At 43.3% G+C, this 15,697-nt stretch overlaps 1 protein-coding gene across 1 annotated transcript in view; it reads left to right on the forward strand.

The window, feature by feature from the left end:
- Positions 1-283: 283 nt before the first annotated feature.
- Positions 284-15,697, forward strand: part of LOC120727571 (potassium/sodium hyperpolarization-activated cyclic nucleotide-gated channel 2-like) — a 35,780-nt gene continuing 20,366 nt past the window's right edge. The window contains exons 1-3 of the mRNA XM_040021914.1: positions 284-1,676; positions 4,613-5,036; positions 7,993-8,154. Of these exons, the coding sequence (XP_039877848.1) occupies positions 505-1,676; positions 4,613-5,036; positions 7,993-8,154 (1,758 nt within the window). The 5' untranslated portion in view covers positions 284-504. The remainder of the gene's footprint in view (positions 1,677-4,612; positions 5,037-7,992; positions 8,155-15,697) is intronic.

Genomic DNA, 15,697 nt, shown 5'->3' on the forward strand with positions numbered 1-15,697 from the left:
TCATAAAATGAATTATGACCACTAGAGGGTGCTAAACACCAGCTAAGGCACCAACATGCTTTAAGGAAGATTGACATTGTCAACGTCTTACAGAACACATGAATTAATTTCAGTTTGCATTGACGTTCAGGGAAAAACATTCAGTAATTGGCAGCATGTCAGGTATTTTCTTTGTTAGATTTAAACATGACGCTTAATTCATGTTTAAGGTAATGACTGAGAGGCCTCAGCTGGATGCAGGCTGAACTGAATTTAGAAGAGCACAGGGTAATGGTGTAATGACATTTGACGCAAAGAACCCAATTAATTTGATGCTTAATCATTTCTGACACAATGACTAGTGAAAATATAAGTGCAGTAGTTTGCAAATAAGTCACGTCCACCCCTCCCTCTCTCCTTTCTCCCCCCCCCCATCTCTCCCTCTCTCTCCCCCTTTTTCTCCTCTCCATCCTCGCTCTATCTCTGATTGGCTTTCTTCAAAGATAATTGGAGGCAAAATTTGATATGCTCAATGTCATGGACAGGAATGAGGTTTCGCCGGCGTCTGCTGCCACCATGAAAAAGAAGGCGGAGGGCGGCACTGGATGCAGCCACATCAGCGCAGCCAAGGCTGTCTCATCCAAATGCACTCGGAGCAACAGCGGGCAGAACTGTCTGGACCCTGGCTCTCCCGGGGCAGCGAGCGCTAACCTGTCCGGTGTGCCCAGCAACGTCGTGATGGACGAGACCGAGGACGGAGAAGAGGAGTCCAAGTTTCAGCATCCGCGGTTGCGCCGAGCTGGGGGGAGCGGCAGCGGCGGAGGCGGAGGAGGAGGCGGCAGTATCAGGATGAAGAACTTTACGCCAGGAGGGGGAGCCTCGTCCTTGGCTTCCAGGAGAAACTCCAACAAGGAACCCTGCCTTACGCACACAGAGGACGCTCCTGCCGCCCCACGGCCCACTGCTGCCTCCAGAGCTACCGAGACACCCTCTCCGGGCGATGCTGCCCAACGCGGCGAGACCTGCAGAGCTTCTGGGGTGGAGGCGTCGGAATCAGCGGTCGCGGTAGAGGTTTTAAACGCGACAGCGGGTGATGGTTGCAACGGCGTCGCTCCAATTTCCAGTATGAAATGCAACAAAAACGGAGAATGCAGGAGGGACTCGGGTACCGGGAGCCTGCGCTCAATCATCTCCAAGACGGAGAAGCAGACCGGGGGATCGGGGAGAGCCGAGGACGGGGGGAGCGCCAAGCGAGGAGCCTGTAACTCGACCACCGCCAGCATGGACGGCTCGATCACGCCAGGCGGGTCCCTGACCGGGGGGCACGGAGGAGAAAGCGCAAACCCCGTGTCCAGCGGAGTCCCCGAGAAAAAGGACTCCAAGGTGTCCTTCTCTAACGCACCAAGCCGGAAAGCCTCGTCCTCGCTACACGGCCCGGCTCAGACTCAAACCCAGCAGCCGAGGAACTCTGTCACTTTCCAGAAGCCGGAGGATGGCCCGGCAATTGTGCCCGCCGAAGATGCAGAACCTCGGGGAAGCCAAGCCAGCTTCATGCAGCGGCAGTTTAGCAGTATGCTGCAGCCTGGAGTTAACAAATTCTCCTTGCGCATGTATGGTAGTCAAAAAGCAGTGGAGAGAGAGCAGGAGAGGGTAAAATCAGCTGGAAATTGGATTATCCACCCTTACAGCGATTTCAGGTAAGAGCTGTGGGTGCGATTGGTTACATGAGGGGCTCGCAAGGGTCCTCATTGTCATCTACAACTTACTTTGCAGTGAGTAGCCTAAACACTGGGACTCCTTGGAAACACATGCATTTATTGTTCGGGGCTGCCAGCTGCTGGTTTTTCATGCCGTCCCTTATGATTGAACCCGCAGAGATTTAAAACGATGCATTGCATCGGACTGCCTGTAATCCCCCCGCCAAACAACCTGTTGTCAGGCAAACCGACTTTAGCGAAGAGTGTCCTTTCAAGGTTGTAAACAAACCCATTGTAGTCCACACTATAGCATGTCTGGGGTGCTCAACAAGCTAGGCCTGCTAATATACCTCGACTTTTCGTTGCAGTGCGATCTCATTTAGCAAAGGGGACAGACAGCGCTCTGAAGCTGCCTTCATTTAAAATGCCATTATTTCTTTGAGGATCCGGATAAGGTGTGCAGTGTAGGCTCTACCACAAAAGCTTGCTGACAGGATGTATATGTATGTGTGTGTGTGTGAGTGTGTGTGTGCCTGCGTGTGTATGTGATGCACTCAGTAATGGAATGTCACCTTGAGCCAAGTGTGCGGAAACCTCAAGCATGCTCACTGGAGACATATCCGCCTGTAAGACTCCCCGGATTGTGCATTATAATGACGGATGCGCTCTTTTACATTGCGGCTCAAACGCTGGACATCCAGCAGCTATTTTGTCATTCAAATATTTTGGAGGAAGCACCAGAGAAGAGGGCTCCTCGTGATTGAGGCTTGCCTTTCAGCGTTTTATTATAAACGTATGAGTCGCCTGATTGAATTTGGGTCAAAAAACCAGCAGGTTTGACTCTGGGGCTGGATGGGTTGGTTTCAGCACCACAGGGAGTGGACAGCTCCCATCTCATTTGGAGTCGGCTCGCGCGTGTGAGCGCTACGTTTAGACCCCCATCACTCATCATCCACGCTTGGCCCTTTCGTATCACGTAACACCGTGTCAGGACACCAAGCATGAGACATAACTTCAGCAGCAGAGATGCAATTTGACGACAGGCCACTTTGTAGACCTTTGTTTAGCTCGCAGACTCCCACTCCGCGAGAAGCTAGCGGCCCTCCCCTGATACTTATGCTAATTAATGCATCTTAAAGCAACAAAGTTGCTTCAAATATCATCATCGGGGCGGTTATTGTTGTTGTCGTGTGGTGGGGGAGTCAGTTCCTGTTGCATAAGTCGCAGTGTAATGACTCAGCGCTGCACCTGTCCTGCAGAGCTTCCTGTGACGGGATCAAACCTCAACACTTTGCTCTCTGTCCCATTTACCAGCCTGTCACATCAGCACTGGCAGTAAGTAAGCGAGACTGTCGTCCTCTTGATATCAATACCGTAATATTGTTGAGAGTTTCGTATAAACGAGCCCTCATTTTCTGTTATTGGGGCCCAGGAGAGCTCAAAAACACATTTAACACAATATATGCGCGACTTTTTGTGACAAGAGAATACAATCATGGGTTTAAACAGATCATTCAGAATTCAGAAATAAAAAATAATAAAAATAGTGAGAAAATCCCTCTGTTTGCAGTCTCTCAGACTCCAGATGTAAAACCTGAGAGAAAACAATCGATATCTACTTGCTGATCTTAATAATAGGCTACTTCCTATGCAGCACTTCCTCACTCAAATCCTAAATGCATGCATCTGTGTTATTAAATTAAAGTAAATCAAAAACATGAAACATTTCCTTGTTTGTTGCTGGTCGCAAATTCAGCTTATATTCATACATATCCGGTTTTAATGAGGTCTGAACAACAGAAATAAATTAAAAAGGAATTTTCTGGTCATTTATATTCCCTAAATACTGATTTTTAAACATGCAGATGTATAAGTGTTGGCAGGACCCTAAACAATGAAGAGGGTCCTGCCAAATGCAACATTAACAGATTACATCCTTCTCTTTCCACCCAGTCTATGTCCTTTCTTGTCCACAGTCCTGTTACCTACCGTATTGACTACTGCAATTCTCTTTTGCATGGTCTCCCCCCCAAAATCCCCCCATAAGCTTCAACTGGTTCAGAACTCTGCTGCTCGCATTATCACCAGAACCCCCTCCTAACAGCACATCACCCCGGAACTTCTTCTGCTAACCTTCTCTAACCTTCTCTGCTCCCAGGCTGTGGAACTCTCTACCCCCAGATATAAGAAACATTGGTTTTCTCCCCCAGTTTAAATCTCAACTCAAAACCCATCTGTTCAAATCTGCATATTCACTGTGAACCCACTGTTTGTTCATTTTATCTTATGCTTTTGTTTTATTGTTCTTCATTGTCTTTGTTCTATTATGTGCTTTTATCTATTGTACAGTGTCCTTGGGTGTCTTGAAAGGTGCTTTATAAATAAAATGTATTATTATTATTATTAAGAGGCAAAGCCAAAATAAAACCCAGTGGTTCAGAAACGAAGATGAAAAGGCCTTCCATGGTTTAACCCATCATTTAAACATTTGCATTTAAATTTTTGAGTTATTACAGGAAACGCAGTTCTGCTACATGTCCTTACTCACACAAACAGTGATAATCATTAGATTCCTTTTGCTTTGTTACAAAAATCTAAAATGTGTAAAGAAATCAGTTTAATGCTGATTATAATTCACGTCAGTATCGGAAAAAGTAAGTATCTTCCCCCCCCCCCCATTATTCTCTGCATGCTCATGCTGGCAAAAAATACCACTTTGGCTGCACTTTGTTTACACTTTTCCATTTTGAGCCAGGCAGTCTCTTGTGCCTATTGCGTTTCCACAGCAAATCCCTCTTCTCATCTGACTCTATTTTTGTCTTTTCTTCCCCTTTCCCCTCTTTTTCCCTCCTGTACTCTGTGCACACACCCATCTAAAATGCACTGTCACGCACACGCACACACATCCACTTCCACTTCGCACACACGCCTGATAGGTTCTACTGGGATTTTACAATGCTGCTTTTCATGGTGGGCAACCTGATCATCATCCCCGTGGGCATCACCTTCTTCAAGGACGAGACCACGACGCCCTGGATCATCTTCAACGTGGTGTCCGATACCTTCTTCCTCATGGACCTTGTGCTTAATTTTCGCACTGGAATCATCATTGAGGACAACTCAGACATCATTTTGGACCCTAAAACCATTAAGAAGAAGTACTTAAAAACTTGGTTCATTGTAGACTTTATCTCCTCCATCCCAGTGGATTACATATTCCTTATAGTAGAGAAGGGGATCGACTCAGAGGTGTACAAGACTGCTCGGGCCCTGAGGATCGTCCGCTTTACCAAGATCCTGAGTCTCCTGAGGCTGTTGAGGCTCTCCAGATTAATACGCTACATCCACCAATGGGAAGAGGTAAGGGCACACATTTCATAGCTGTCCATGAGCTAAAACATTATCTCAAAACTCACAGCTACACAAGAAGAAACCCCTAGCTTAGTCTGTGAGAAAAGGTCAGTGATTTTCCTCCAATATGCTGATGTTGGCTCATGGCCAAACCAACAATCTGCTTCTCTGGCCTGCTCTCCTTCACCTGGAGGCCCAGGATCAGTGTTCTCACCTGCCACCTGGTGAGAAAAATATAATGTCTGCAGGATGTTTGCGCGCTAACAAAGTTTGCATTCTAATTACTGTTATTGTAACACCATCCTCCTAACCTTCTGTCTCCATCTGACCTGGCAGTCCCACAGGTGGCACTTAATAAGCAACCTATTACCAGGGCAAACATAGTTAATCAATTAAGAGACCGGAGGAAGAGCAGGTGAAGTAGAGACAGCGATTATCATAAGCAGCACTAGGGGGGCTATCGACTGTGATTATGTGACTAATTATTCATTTAAAGTGATTAGAGTTAGGTGAGATGGCAGGTCTGCACAGACCTGACTGGTAGACTCTGCATGTGAGGATGGGTGCTGTTGCTAGGATGCTTCTTGAAGACAAAACCCAAAGCACCAGTCCTGAACTTCCTGGCCACTCAGCTATTATTTACTCCACGAGAGGGATACACCTTTGTGGGCCCCTGCCCCAGCCCCTCACCAGACTCTCCTCCTCTGCTTTAAGAGGAATAGCCTGGGAGACAGGAGGTCCAACAGTGTCATAAGATCGCTCTACTTTTCATTTATGCGAGTATTGGCAGCCTGGTGCTGGCATTTTGCAGTAGTGAGCAGCACAGTGGGGCTTGGCTGCTCACTTGACCTTTGGATAATTGGATTTCTGAAGATATTATGTGATATGCACATAGAGTGGTGCATGATGGGAAGTAATACTTGCACGTGCGAAGAATAAGAGCGGCGATGTAGTGGAGAGCGAAACACTGGCACATGCGGGAGATGCCCATTTCAAATGCCTGTTTCCGTTATTGTTAACTATAACAGTTTATTTTGAAAATCCAAGAGTTGAAGCTGTGAGCTGTTTTTAGTTCCTGTAACGTTCTCGGTGCTGTCCGCGGTTCTGAACACCTCAGTGAGCCAGCACAACAAGTCGGCTTTCTGTCATCCATCCTCCTTGCAAGAATGATGACCAACTGCTCTATTTTGTGAGTCGCTGATTGATAAAAAGTGACAGTGAAAACCTCATAAAGGTTAAAGCTGCATTTAGAAAGATCAGCACATGTGATTCATGTCCAGTCTCATTCCTCATCACTCCAGTCATAGAGTATCACTTCTCCCTCAGTTGCACTGAGTAAGAAATGACCCATTTCCTGTTCCTTCATAGTAGACTAATCAGACCATTCTACGTGTTTTATAATGAAACGTACTGTCACTTCTGCACATTAAGATCTCATACCTATTATTAGTGCTTTTAAGCAGCTATTAGATGCTAAGCAGCATCACAGTTTTGATTCTTGAGGTCAGGCAAGTGATAGATGATTGGCCTAAGTGACTGTCCAGTGATGGAGGATGATTGATGTGCGAGACGACACAGACTATCAGTTGTTAAGGCTCATGATGGTCCCTGTCCATCACGCTGTGTGCATGTGATGGCACGTCTGTCTCCGCTGTTAGTGTATCTTTTGTGCCCGCCGGCTTGCGTGAGTGTTTTGTATATGTGACTGGGCCCCATGCGTGCTGGCGCCTCAGATTGATGTCACATATCTCGGTGTAACGAATGCGCTGCTCGCTCCTGCTGTGTTTGGTTTGAAACTGATGGGAAGCTGTCTCCCCTACTCATTGATTAAACTTGGTGGAATCCAAAGAAGAGTGTGAAGCTGAGCAGGAAGGCAGCTTCCCAATAGGAAATTAATTTATAGTAGATTCTTAGCAGAGGGGCAGTTGACATGGTCAAGATTGAGGTTCAAAAGTGGACACGGTTACTGATACACACACACACACACACACACACACACACACACACACACACACACACACACACACACACACACACACACACACACACACAAGAAGACAAACTGGCCGGGGTTATGAATACCAACATGGAGAATGAAGAGGCTGCAGAACAAAAGGAAGCTGTGTTGACTCTGTGACACAGAGTGAAAGAAGACACACAGAATAAAGACACGGCGAGGAGGAGGTTAATAAGGTACAGTGGGATGAATCAGACACTAACAACTGTGGACAGAAAACAAAGGGAGAAAGTGAAAACAAATAAAAAAGGAAGTAGCACAAAGGGTGGTGGGTCAGGTAATCAAATCTGCTCAGGACCATTCCTGAATGTGTGAAGTGACCAGGACGCATCCGCACGGCAGCCATAATAAGACCACATGATACACTGAAGCATCTTTTATGAAAAGAAAAAAGATCAAATTTGCTACTTATTGAGATTTTCCCTTGTGTGAAGATTTACATATAAAGGAAAAGCTTAATCGAAAACATGTTTAAAGTTTACTACAATTCACTTTGTATTAGCTGTATGTATCCTTCTGTTTTCAGCTTTTTTTTTTAACATCCACGATTTTAAAAATTAAAATTGTCATATATACGAACTGCCTGAAACAGCACGCTGGAATGATGTCCGATAGGCATTTTGTAGCCCATCTGGGCATTGTAGTTTCAACATTGCAGTCATTTGTTCAAGAGTGCAGCACTACCAAGTTTTTCTTTTACAAAGTCCTTATAAGTTCCCCTTTTCTTGTCCTCATGATGTTTTCCATTAAGATCAAAGTAAAGCAATTATGAATTGGAGGTAGGGGGTAATCATTTCGACTGGTCGAAATGCAGGCAGCTGGAGAACACATAGCGCCGAAGTCTCATCAGATAAAACTTACGACACTGTCAAGAAAGCCATAATTACTGAGTTCATGTTCCAATATAATCTTACATATAAACTCCTCTCCTTGCCTTGCTGTCTCCAGATCTTTCATATGACCTATGACCTAGCCAGCGCGGTGATGCGGATCTTTAACCTGATCGGTATGATGCTGTTGTTGTGTCACTGGGATGGCTGCCTACAGTTCCTGGTCCCCATGCTGCAGGAGTTCCCATCGGACTGCTGGGTGTCCCTCAACAAGATGGAGGTACGTATGAGGGAATCATGACTAGGCACGTAGGACTGCACATATCAGACCAGAACTGGGCTTGCTTCTTGTAACCCGAGTGAACAAGAACTAACTGTGGTCACAAGGTATTGATCGAAGCGTCTCGCTGTCATCAGAAAATATTGGCTAAATCTCAGTCAATATTTTGTGACCATGATAAGCTCTTTCTTGTCTTTCACTGCGCAGGAAACCCCGGTGCTTTAGAAAGGTTATTTGGAGAAGGGAAGCCTCAAATTGGCCTCAGAGATTTTTAATACTTTAGAGATGAACACCACCAATTTTCCACTTGTGTTTACAGGACCTTGCTAAATATGTTAAAGAAAGTTGCACAGTGCCCTTTGTCACTTCACAAAGCCGTGTGAAGTGTGATAAATGTCAAGTGATGGCACTTGAAGTTACCAGATATCATCTGTCGCCCACTCCTCAGCTCAAAGCTACATCAGGCTCCACCAGCATAACACAGCTGATTCTCCAGTGTGGGTAATATGGGCAGCAGGAAGGAGGCATGCAAGCAAAAAGACAATATCTCTGTTGTGCTGCCTCAGTAGCTTGTTTTTATTGGTTAATCTTTTTAAATGATGTGAGCACAAAAAATATTAAGACATGAACATTAAACAGATCTTAATTGTGACCAAACTACTTTACAAATAACCGTGTATGATTCAATAATTTATAATATTAATATTAATTAATATTACTGATACCAGGGCAGAAAATCATTATTAAGCTTAGTGATCACTGCTGTGTATGATTCAGGAGGAAAAGTGTGTTCGCCTTTCAAGCAAATCAAGGATATTACTCATATCACAACCTTGTCATTGGCAGAAAACAGCTATAGCTTACCAACAAAGAGGCTGTTAGAAACAAACCTGTGAGATTTAAATGCACCTCTACATCACTCCGTGTCTCCTCTTCAGCACGGTGGGGCGATGACAGGAAAGATAAAAGGGGGAAATAGAGGGATGGGGGAAATATGGCCAGGCAGCTGGGCTCTTTGTTGCCATGTCTCTCTCAGAGAGATAAAAGCTGTTTGTTTATAGGTCTGTCTGTCAAACCAGCCTTTTACTGAGCAAGAGGAGACCACACCAAACCCAGACACGAGGCACAGGTCCAAATGGGGTTTTAAACAGATTGGGTCCTGCTCCCAGACACCGTCTGGGTCGGCCACGACGGCTTGTAAATTCAGATTTGAAGTATTTCCTGGATGAGTGGAGGGACTCTTGTTTTTAGTGCTGTACAAGAGTAATTCTAGTTGGAACAAGTTAATGGGATGATGAGGGTAAACATCCTCTTTGCCATATTGCTGAGATGAAAAGGATTCACTTTTTGTTTGATGTGTCAGACTGAAACCTACTGCAGTTTTACTGATGTTATTTTGTAGAGCTGGGTCACCGAGGACAAAAGATATATATATATATATATTTTTTTTTTTCTTCTTCAATGCTGGTAAAATGATCTTGGACAAAAAGAACAATAAATTACCTCTTACTTTTTATTTTGCTCCTCTAAATAACTAACCTACATCCAGAAAATGTAGGTACACATATTTATATGCAGAAATTTAGAGATTGCAATGAGTGGAGGTGTGTTCGCTCACCCCCGAGGCTGACTATATCAAAACCAAGCCTTTGATGTTATAGATGATTAAAAATCCGTCATGCATTGCCTTGACTGTATCAGCTCTATGCCCTACACTGAAATACACACCACAGTACCAGTATAACAAACACCCCTGCTTCTTTGAATTTATCCATCCATCCTTCCATCTAGTTTCTTAATCACTTGTCCAATTCAGGGTTGGAGCCTATCAACAGCTGTCATGTCAGAGGGTGAAAGGCAGTGTGCAGAGATAGGAATAAGACAGTCAAATTGAAATTGCGGCGATTTATTGGATCTGAAATGATTAGCTCCATTTGTCGAGCCACAGAAAATTAAATCAGCAACTTAATGACAACAGATGAAATCTTTTGCTTAGCTGTAAGTGCCAAATATTCACTACTTCTGTTGCTCACATGACTTATGGCTAATCTCTTTGTTTTACATAACTCGACATTCCTGGTAAATCAAAATAAGAAATTTGAAAATGCTGTTTTGGACTCACAAAATGAAAAACTAAAGACTTTTGTTTATATTGGCCCACAGTGAGATTTAAAAATGTCTATCAAATATTGATAACATCATAAATTAGAGAGTACATAACGGCAATAAAACTGTGTCAGTGGCACAGATGATTTTGGACCTGTTGTAAAAGTTGTCGACTGCACTCGACCAACTTTGATACAACGCAAATGAACCACAACAAATAGTACATCCATTTTAATCATAGCAGGAACAGGGGCCTGCTCAGTAAATGTACCATGGTACTTTGGAAGACACGGACCTCCAGGGTGAAAGAGGTTAAAGGCCTAAAGAACTCACCGAGCGAATATCCAAGAGATCCTTCAAATTAGTGCACCAACATGCAGCTGCTATGTAAAATGTAAAGTGTGTATCTAACAATGACAACTAAAAAGCACCGCAGATGCAACAGCAACACAAGTTCAAAAGTATTTCTACTTTTCTAAACTTATAGGCTGCACAAAAGGCAATCGTGCTCAGTACACGCTGCAGAGTTTGAAGTCCATGATGATGGAGTCTGGGCCTGACAGGACACTGACTCCTCCAGTGTTCTCTCCTGCTGTATAATCAAAGACAGCCGGTCTCCAGAGAGCCGTCACTCTCAAACGAAAGGCCCGCTCTGGCATGGGCTACATATGGCCACCTGAGACCACCCCCTATTGAGTGGCTGACAACTTGTAACATTAGCCATTGTGTTGCAGCCAGGCCATCCATCATGGCTCACACCCTACAGTGGCTCTGGTGGTGTGGAGCCCACAGGCAGGACCCATGGAGGGCGTTGAGAACACTCTGTAACTCTGAATGACATCCACCAGCTAATAATTGGATTCAGTCAAACTTGTACTACCTCAGGGAACATAGGTTGTTTTAGCAGCACACCCAACTTCCACCCCTGTATTGAACTCAGGTTATATTTAGCGTGAGCTTTACTCTGCCTTATCAGCCACTAAGTTAATTTCCATGCAAGAGTGCTTATAGAGCTTGGCTGCATTATAGAGTACAGAGGCGACTGGGTAATAACAGTGACAGTCATGCTAACTGACAGAAACGGGGTGTATACTTTCAACTCTGTAATTACAGCTGTGTGTGCACCCATCCCTTACAGTACCCACATCACAGAGGCGTCTCTTTCCCATTATCCTCCGCTTCCCTCAGCTTTGCAGTACAGTGGTCTGCTTACTTTAGTGACAGTAAGTCAGTAATCACTGTGTCTGGTGTGAAATCATCTGATTTACTCATTGCAGTTAGTTTGACCAAACACCATCACAGGTCTGCTGTGGGATATTTCAGATTTGATTTGAAGTACTCATTAAGCCAGTTATAGCAATATACACATGAAGAGCTAAATCTGCTGTCTGAGCTCTAAATTAACTCGAAATTAGTTGGTGGTGTTTGTTTCGTGGGAGAGGAGAGGGAAAGATGGGATTATATCGCAGGTGTTTTTGTTTTGTACAGCCTTACTGAGCCGAGTACAAGGAATGCAATAATATTATAGCCTACTAAAAGACGTCGTATTACTGAACAAGTAGCTATGACATCTAATTATGCTGAAAGCCACTCAAGAGGAAGTATTTTGAAGCCAGTGTAACAGGAACTTTCCCTCACGTGGTGTTGTTAAAAGGACTAAAGTGGGCTCCTGACTCAACTTATTTCCCTTACACACACACACACACTCACACATTTTCATATCTTAGTGAGGACATCTAATAGTGATAATGCTTCCCCTAGCGGCTTCCCCAAACCCTAACCATCAAAAATGAATGCCTAACCATAACCCTTAGCCTAAACCTAACCATAGCCTAATTGTAACCCTGACACTAAAACCACATTTTGAGTCTCAAAAATTCCTTCAAACTCGTGGGGACAGGCATTTTGTCCGCTTAAGTGACTGTTGGTCCTCACAAGTATGGTATCACTACAATTTCATGGAGGCTTTTCACAAAGATGACAGTTGCTGTGGCCACCATCAAAAAATATATGTACACTTTATTAGTTCCACCCCTCTGGTATTGGTTTGTACCCCCTTTTTCCCTCACAGCGGCTTTAATTCTTCATTGCACAGATTCAACAAAGTGCTGGAAACATTCCTCAGAGATGTTGGTGGTTACTGACATGCCAGCATCACACAGTTGCTGCAGATTCATGATGTGAATCTCCTGTTCCATCACCTTTCAAAGCTGCTCTATTGGATTGAGATCTGGTGACTGTGGAGGCTATTTGAGTGCAGTGAACTCACTGTCCTGGTCAAGAAACCAGTTTGAGCCATTGGTACAATGTGGTCATAAAGGGATGGACCTGGGCAGCAACAATACTCAGGTATGCTGCACCCTTTAAACATTCAGTTTCCTGTTTTTAACTAACATGAATGGCACCTGCTGTGGTCTTCTGCTCCTACTTCTACTTCAAGGTTAATGATCTTGTGCGTTCAGAGTCGTTCCTCTGCAAACTTTGGTTGTGTTGAGTGGTTATTTGAGTTACTGCAGCCCTCCTGTCAGCTCAAAGCAGTCTGGCCATTCTCCTCTTACATCAGCAAGGCATTTCACCCAGAGAGCTCCTGCTCACTGGATATTTTCTCTTTTTCAGAACATTCTCTGCAAACACCAGAGATGGCTGTGTGGGAAAATCCCAGTAGATCAGCAGTTTCTGAAATACTCAGAGTAGCTTGTCTGGCCCAACAACTATGCTAGATTCAAAGTCTCTTAAATCACCTGTGCTCTGATGTTCACTTTGAAATTATCAGGCCACCTTGACTTTTTTAAAAAATGTATTAGTCCTTTATTTATCCAGGTAAAAAATCTCATTGAGATTAAAAATCTCATTCCCAAGAGAGACCTGGCATCATGGCAGCAAAAGTCAAAAATACATGTACCACACAAGTACATAACATTTAAAACAAATACAATATCCCGTTTGTCTCCATGTTTTAGTGAACTAAGTTGCTGCCATGTGATTGGGGGGGTTGATATTTGCATTAACAAGCAGTTGAACATTATACCAAACAAAGTGACTACTGAGTGTATGGATAAACAGTATATATTATCTATCTATCTATCTATCTATCTATCTATCTATCTATCTATCTATCTATCTATCTATCTATCTATCTATCTATCTATCTATCTATCTATCTATCTATCTATCTATCTATATATCTATCTATCTATCTATCTATATATATATATATATATATATATATTTGGTGATGAGGAGCACTACTCACTTCATAGAAATATTTTTTCCAGTTTCTCTGAATGAGTTTTGTCAAGTCCAAAAAAATAACTGATGTTAATGACAGGTTAATAATTTTAGCACGCAGCCAGTACTAAGAAAAAAATCAGGGCATGTTGGCCTCTGCTTCATCTGCCTAATCCTCTTTAATCTGTCGCTCACAGGTATACCATTTCATCACAGTGAGTACAAAAAATGACTTATAAGTTGCATTTAATTTAACAAAAAACCTTTGCAGGAAAAGCTTGACCAAGGGTTAAAAAAAGAAGACACGTATAAGTCTGAGATATGTACCATGACGATCAAACTCTAGTGGAGACGGTGAAATAAGATGCGGGAAACAGCTAATCTGACTCTGTCCAAAGAGTAATGTTGATACACTGAACTTTTAGTGTTATGCACTATTTTTGTTTGCATGAGCCCCTCCAAATGTAAACATGAGCTGTTCGGATTTAATTGATGTCATTGGTATAACTGACCAGCTGAGCAAAAGTCCTCCTTCATTTTCTGGGCTTATAACTATGACACAGATGATAGAAGACTAAACAGAGTAAGCGTTTTCTCACCATATCTAACTCATGGAACACAGTGTATAACAAAGTGTCTCCGGTTCTTTTCATCTTCTCTAAAGTTGGCTTAAATTAAGTAGCTCCACTGGGCCAGGCAGCCATCAGCTCATATTGGACAGAATACTAAAATCCAGCTTCTCTGTTGACCTTACAATGAGCTCTCTGTGGAGCATGCTTTGCCCTCCACTTTCCAAATAAATACATTTCACTGTCCAAACTGCAGATCATAGAGACACCACGCACACTGAGGCAGACAGGGAGAAACAGAAGGAGAGGAAGCACCAGACAAAGCTGACTGTACAATGAACTCTGATAAGCTGTTGTAAACTAAACTGGTGGGCGTGTGGCAGGACCAGGGCAGCGACTTTGTCAGACGGTTGTCGATTATCTTTGAGATGTTTGTTCAGCTTATCGGGCATCCAGCACGCATAGTGATCATTCAGTATGATATTGCTCCATTTTCCACTTCAGTATTACTGTTGTTTTTCATGCACTTTGTGTCATTTGTAACATTGTAAGTGATTTGGATCAGGGAATGGGAAGGTCTGTCTGTTGCTCTGCGTAACACTTTGATTACAGAATTTAACAGATTGCTATCAAATTTTCATTAGACTATAAACTTTGTTATACATTATATATATATATATATATATATATATATATATATATATATATATATATATATATATATGTATATAATGTATTTTGACACCATCCGCAATTACAGTAAACATAACAGTTTTCATATTGCACTTTTCTGCTCTACCCAACCACTTTCAGCCATTCACACAAGCACTTTTTTTTTCTATCGGGCTCTGATGGATACACTCGAGAACAACTTGGGGTTAGGATCTTGCCCAAGGATATCTGGCAGCCAGGGATCAAACCACCAACCTTCTGACTGGTAGATGACCTGTTTTACCCCTACTAGGAGTAACCCTTGCAGCTCCTATCTGAACTGGGTGGTTTCTGTCATATTTCAGACTTGCTTACAGAAATAATTAATGAGTTTGCATCAGAGGTTAGTGATGGTGTTTTCTGCCTATGAACAAAACCCAGAAACTATTCTAGTTCTTGTCACACCACATCTTTATTAATATATACCGAAGTGTCATAACTTGTCATTAATGGTATAGGGGAGGTTGTCAAATGTCGCCTTTATGGGGGAAAGAATTAAAAGCATCCCACCGCTGCTAGCATGGATAAAGTGCTGATGCATACTGATAATGTGAAGGTATTTTGACAGCACACGAGTTACATAAACCTGCCCAAACTGTTTGGCAGGTGCGTTTCACATCTGTGTTTGCGAAGCATCTTGCACAACAAGGTTGCTGCAGGCTATTTAAAGAAGCATTTTAGGGTACCACAAGATAAATTTAAAGCCCCTGCGTTATCAGTCAAGTTCAAACAGACTATCTGCGGCTAATGGAGACGGTGATTACCATCAAAGCAACGGATAGTTCCCAAACTGAAATCTCTGAGGAGAGCGATTGAGACTTACGAGGATATGGAGTCTCTCCTTCTCTCTTGCCTGTTTCTATTTCAGAATCAAAGTGCTCATCGTTCATCTATTATTCAACCTGCTTCACTCCACTGTTTCTCTTTCT

Source organism: Simochromis diagramma, unplaced genomic scaffold (assembly GCF_900408965.1).
Source record: "Simochromis diagramma unplaced genomic scaffold, fSimDia1.1 OVJJ01000205.1, whole genome shotgun sequence".
NCBI classification, from domain to species: domain Eukaryota; kingdom Metazoa; phylum Chordata; class Actinopteri; order Cichliformes; family Cichlidae; genus Simochromis; species Simochromis diagramma.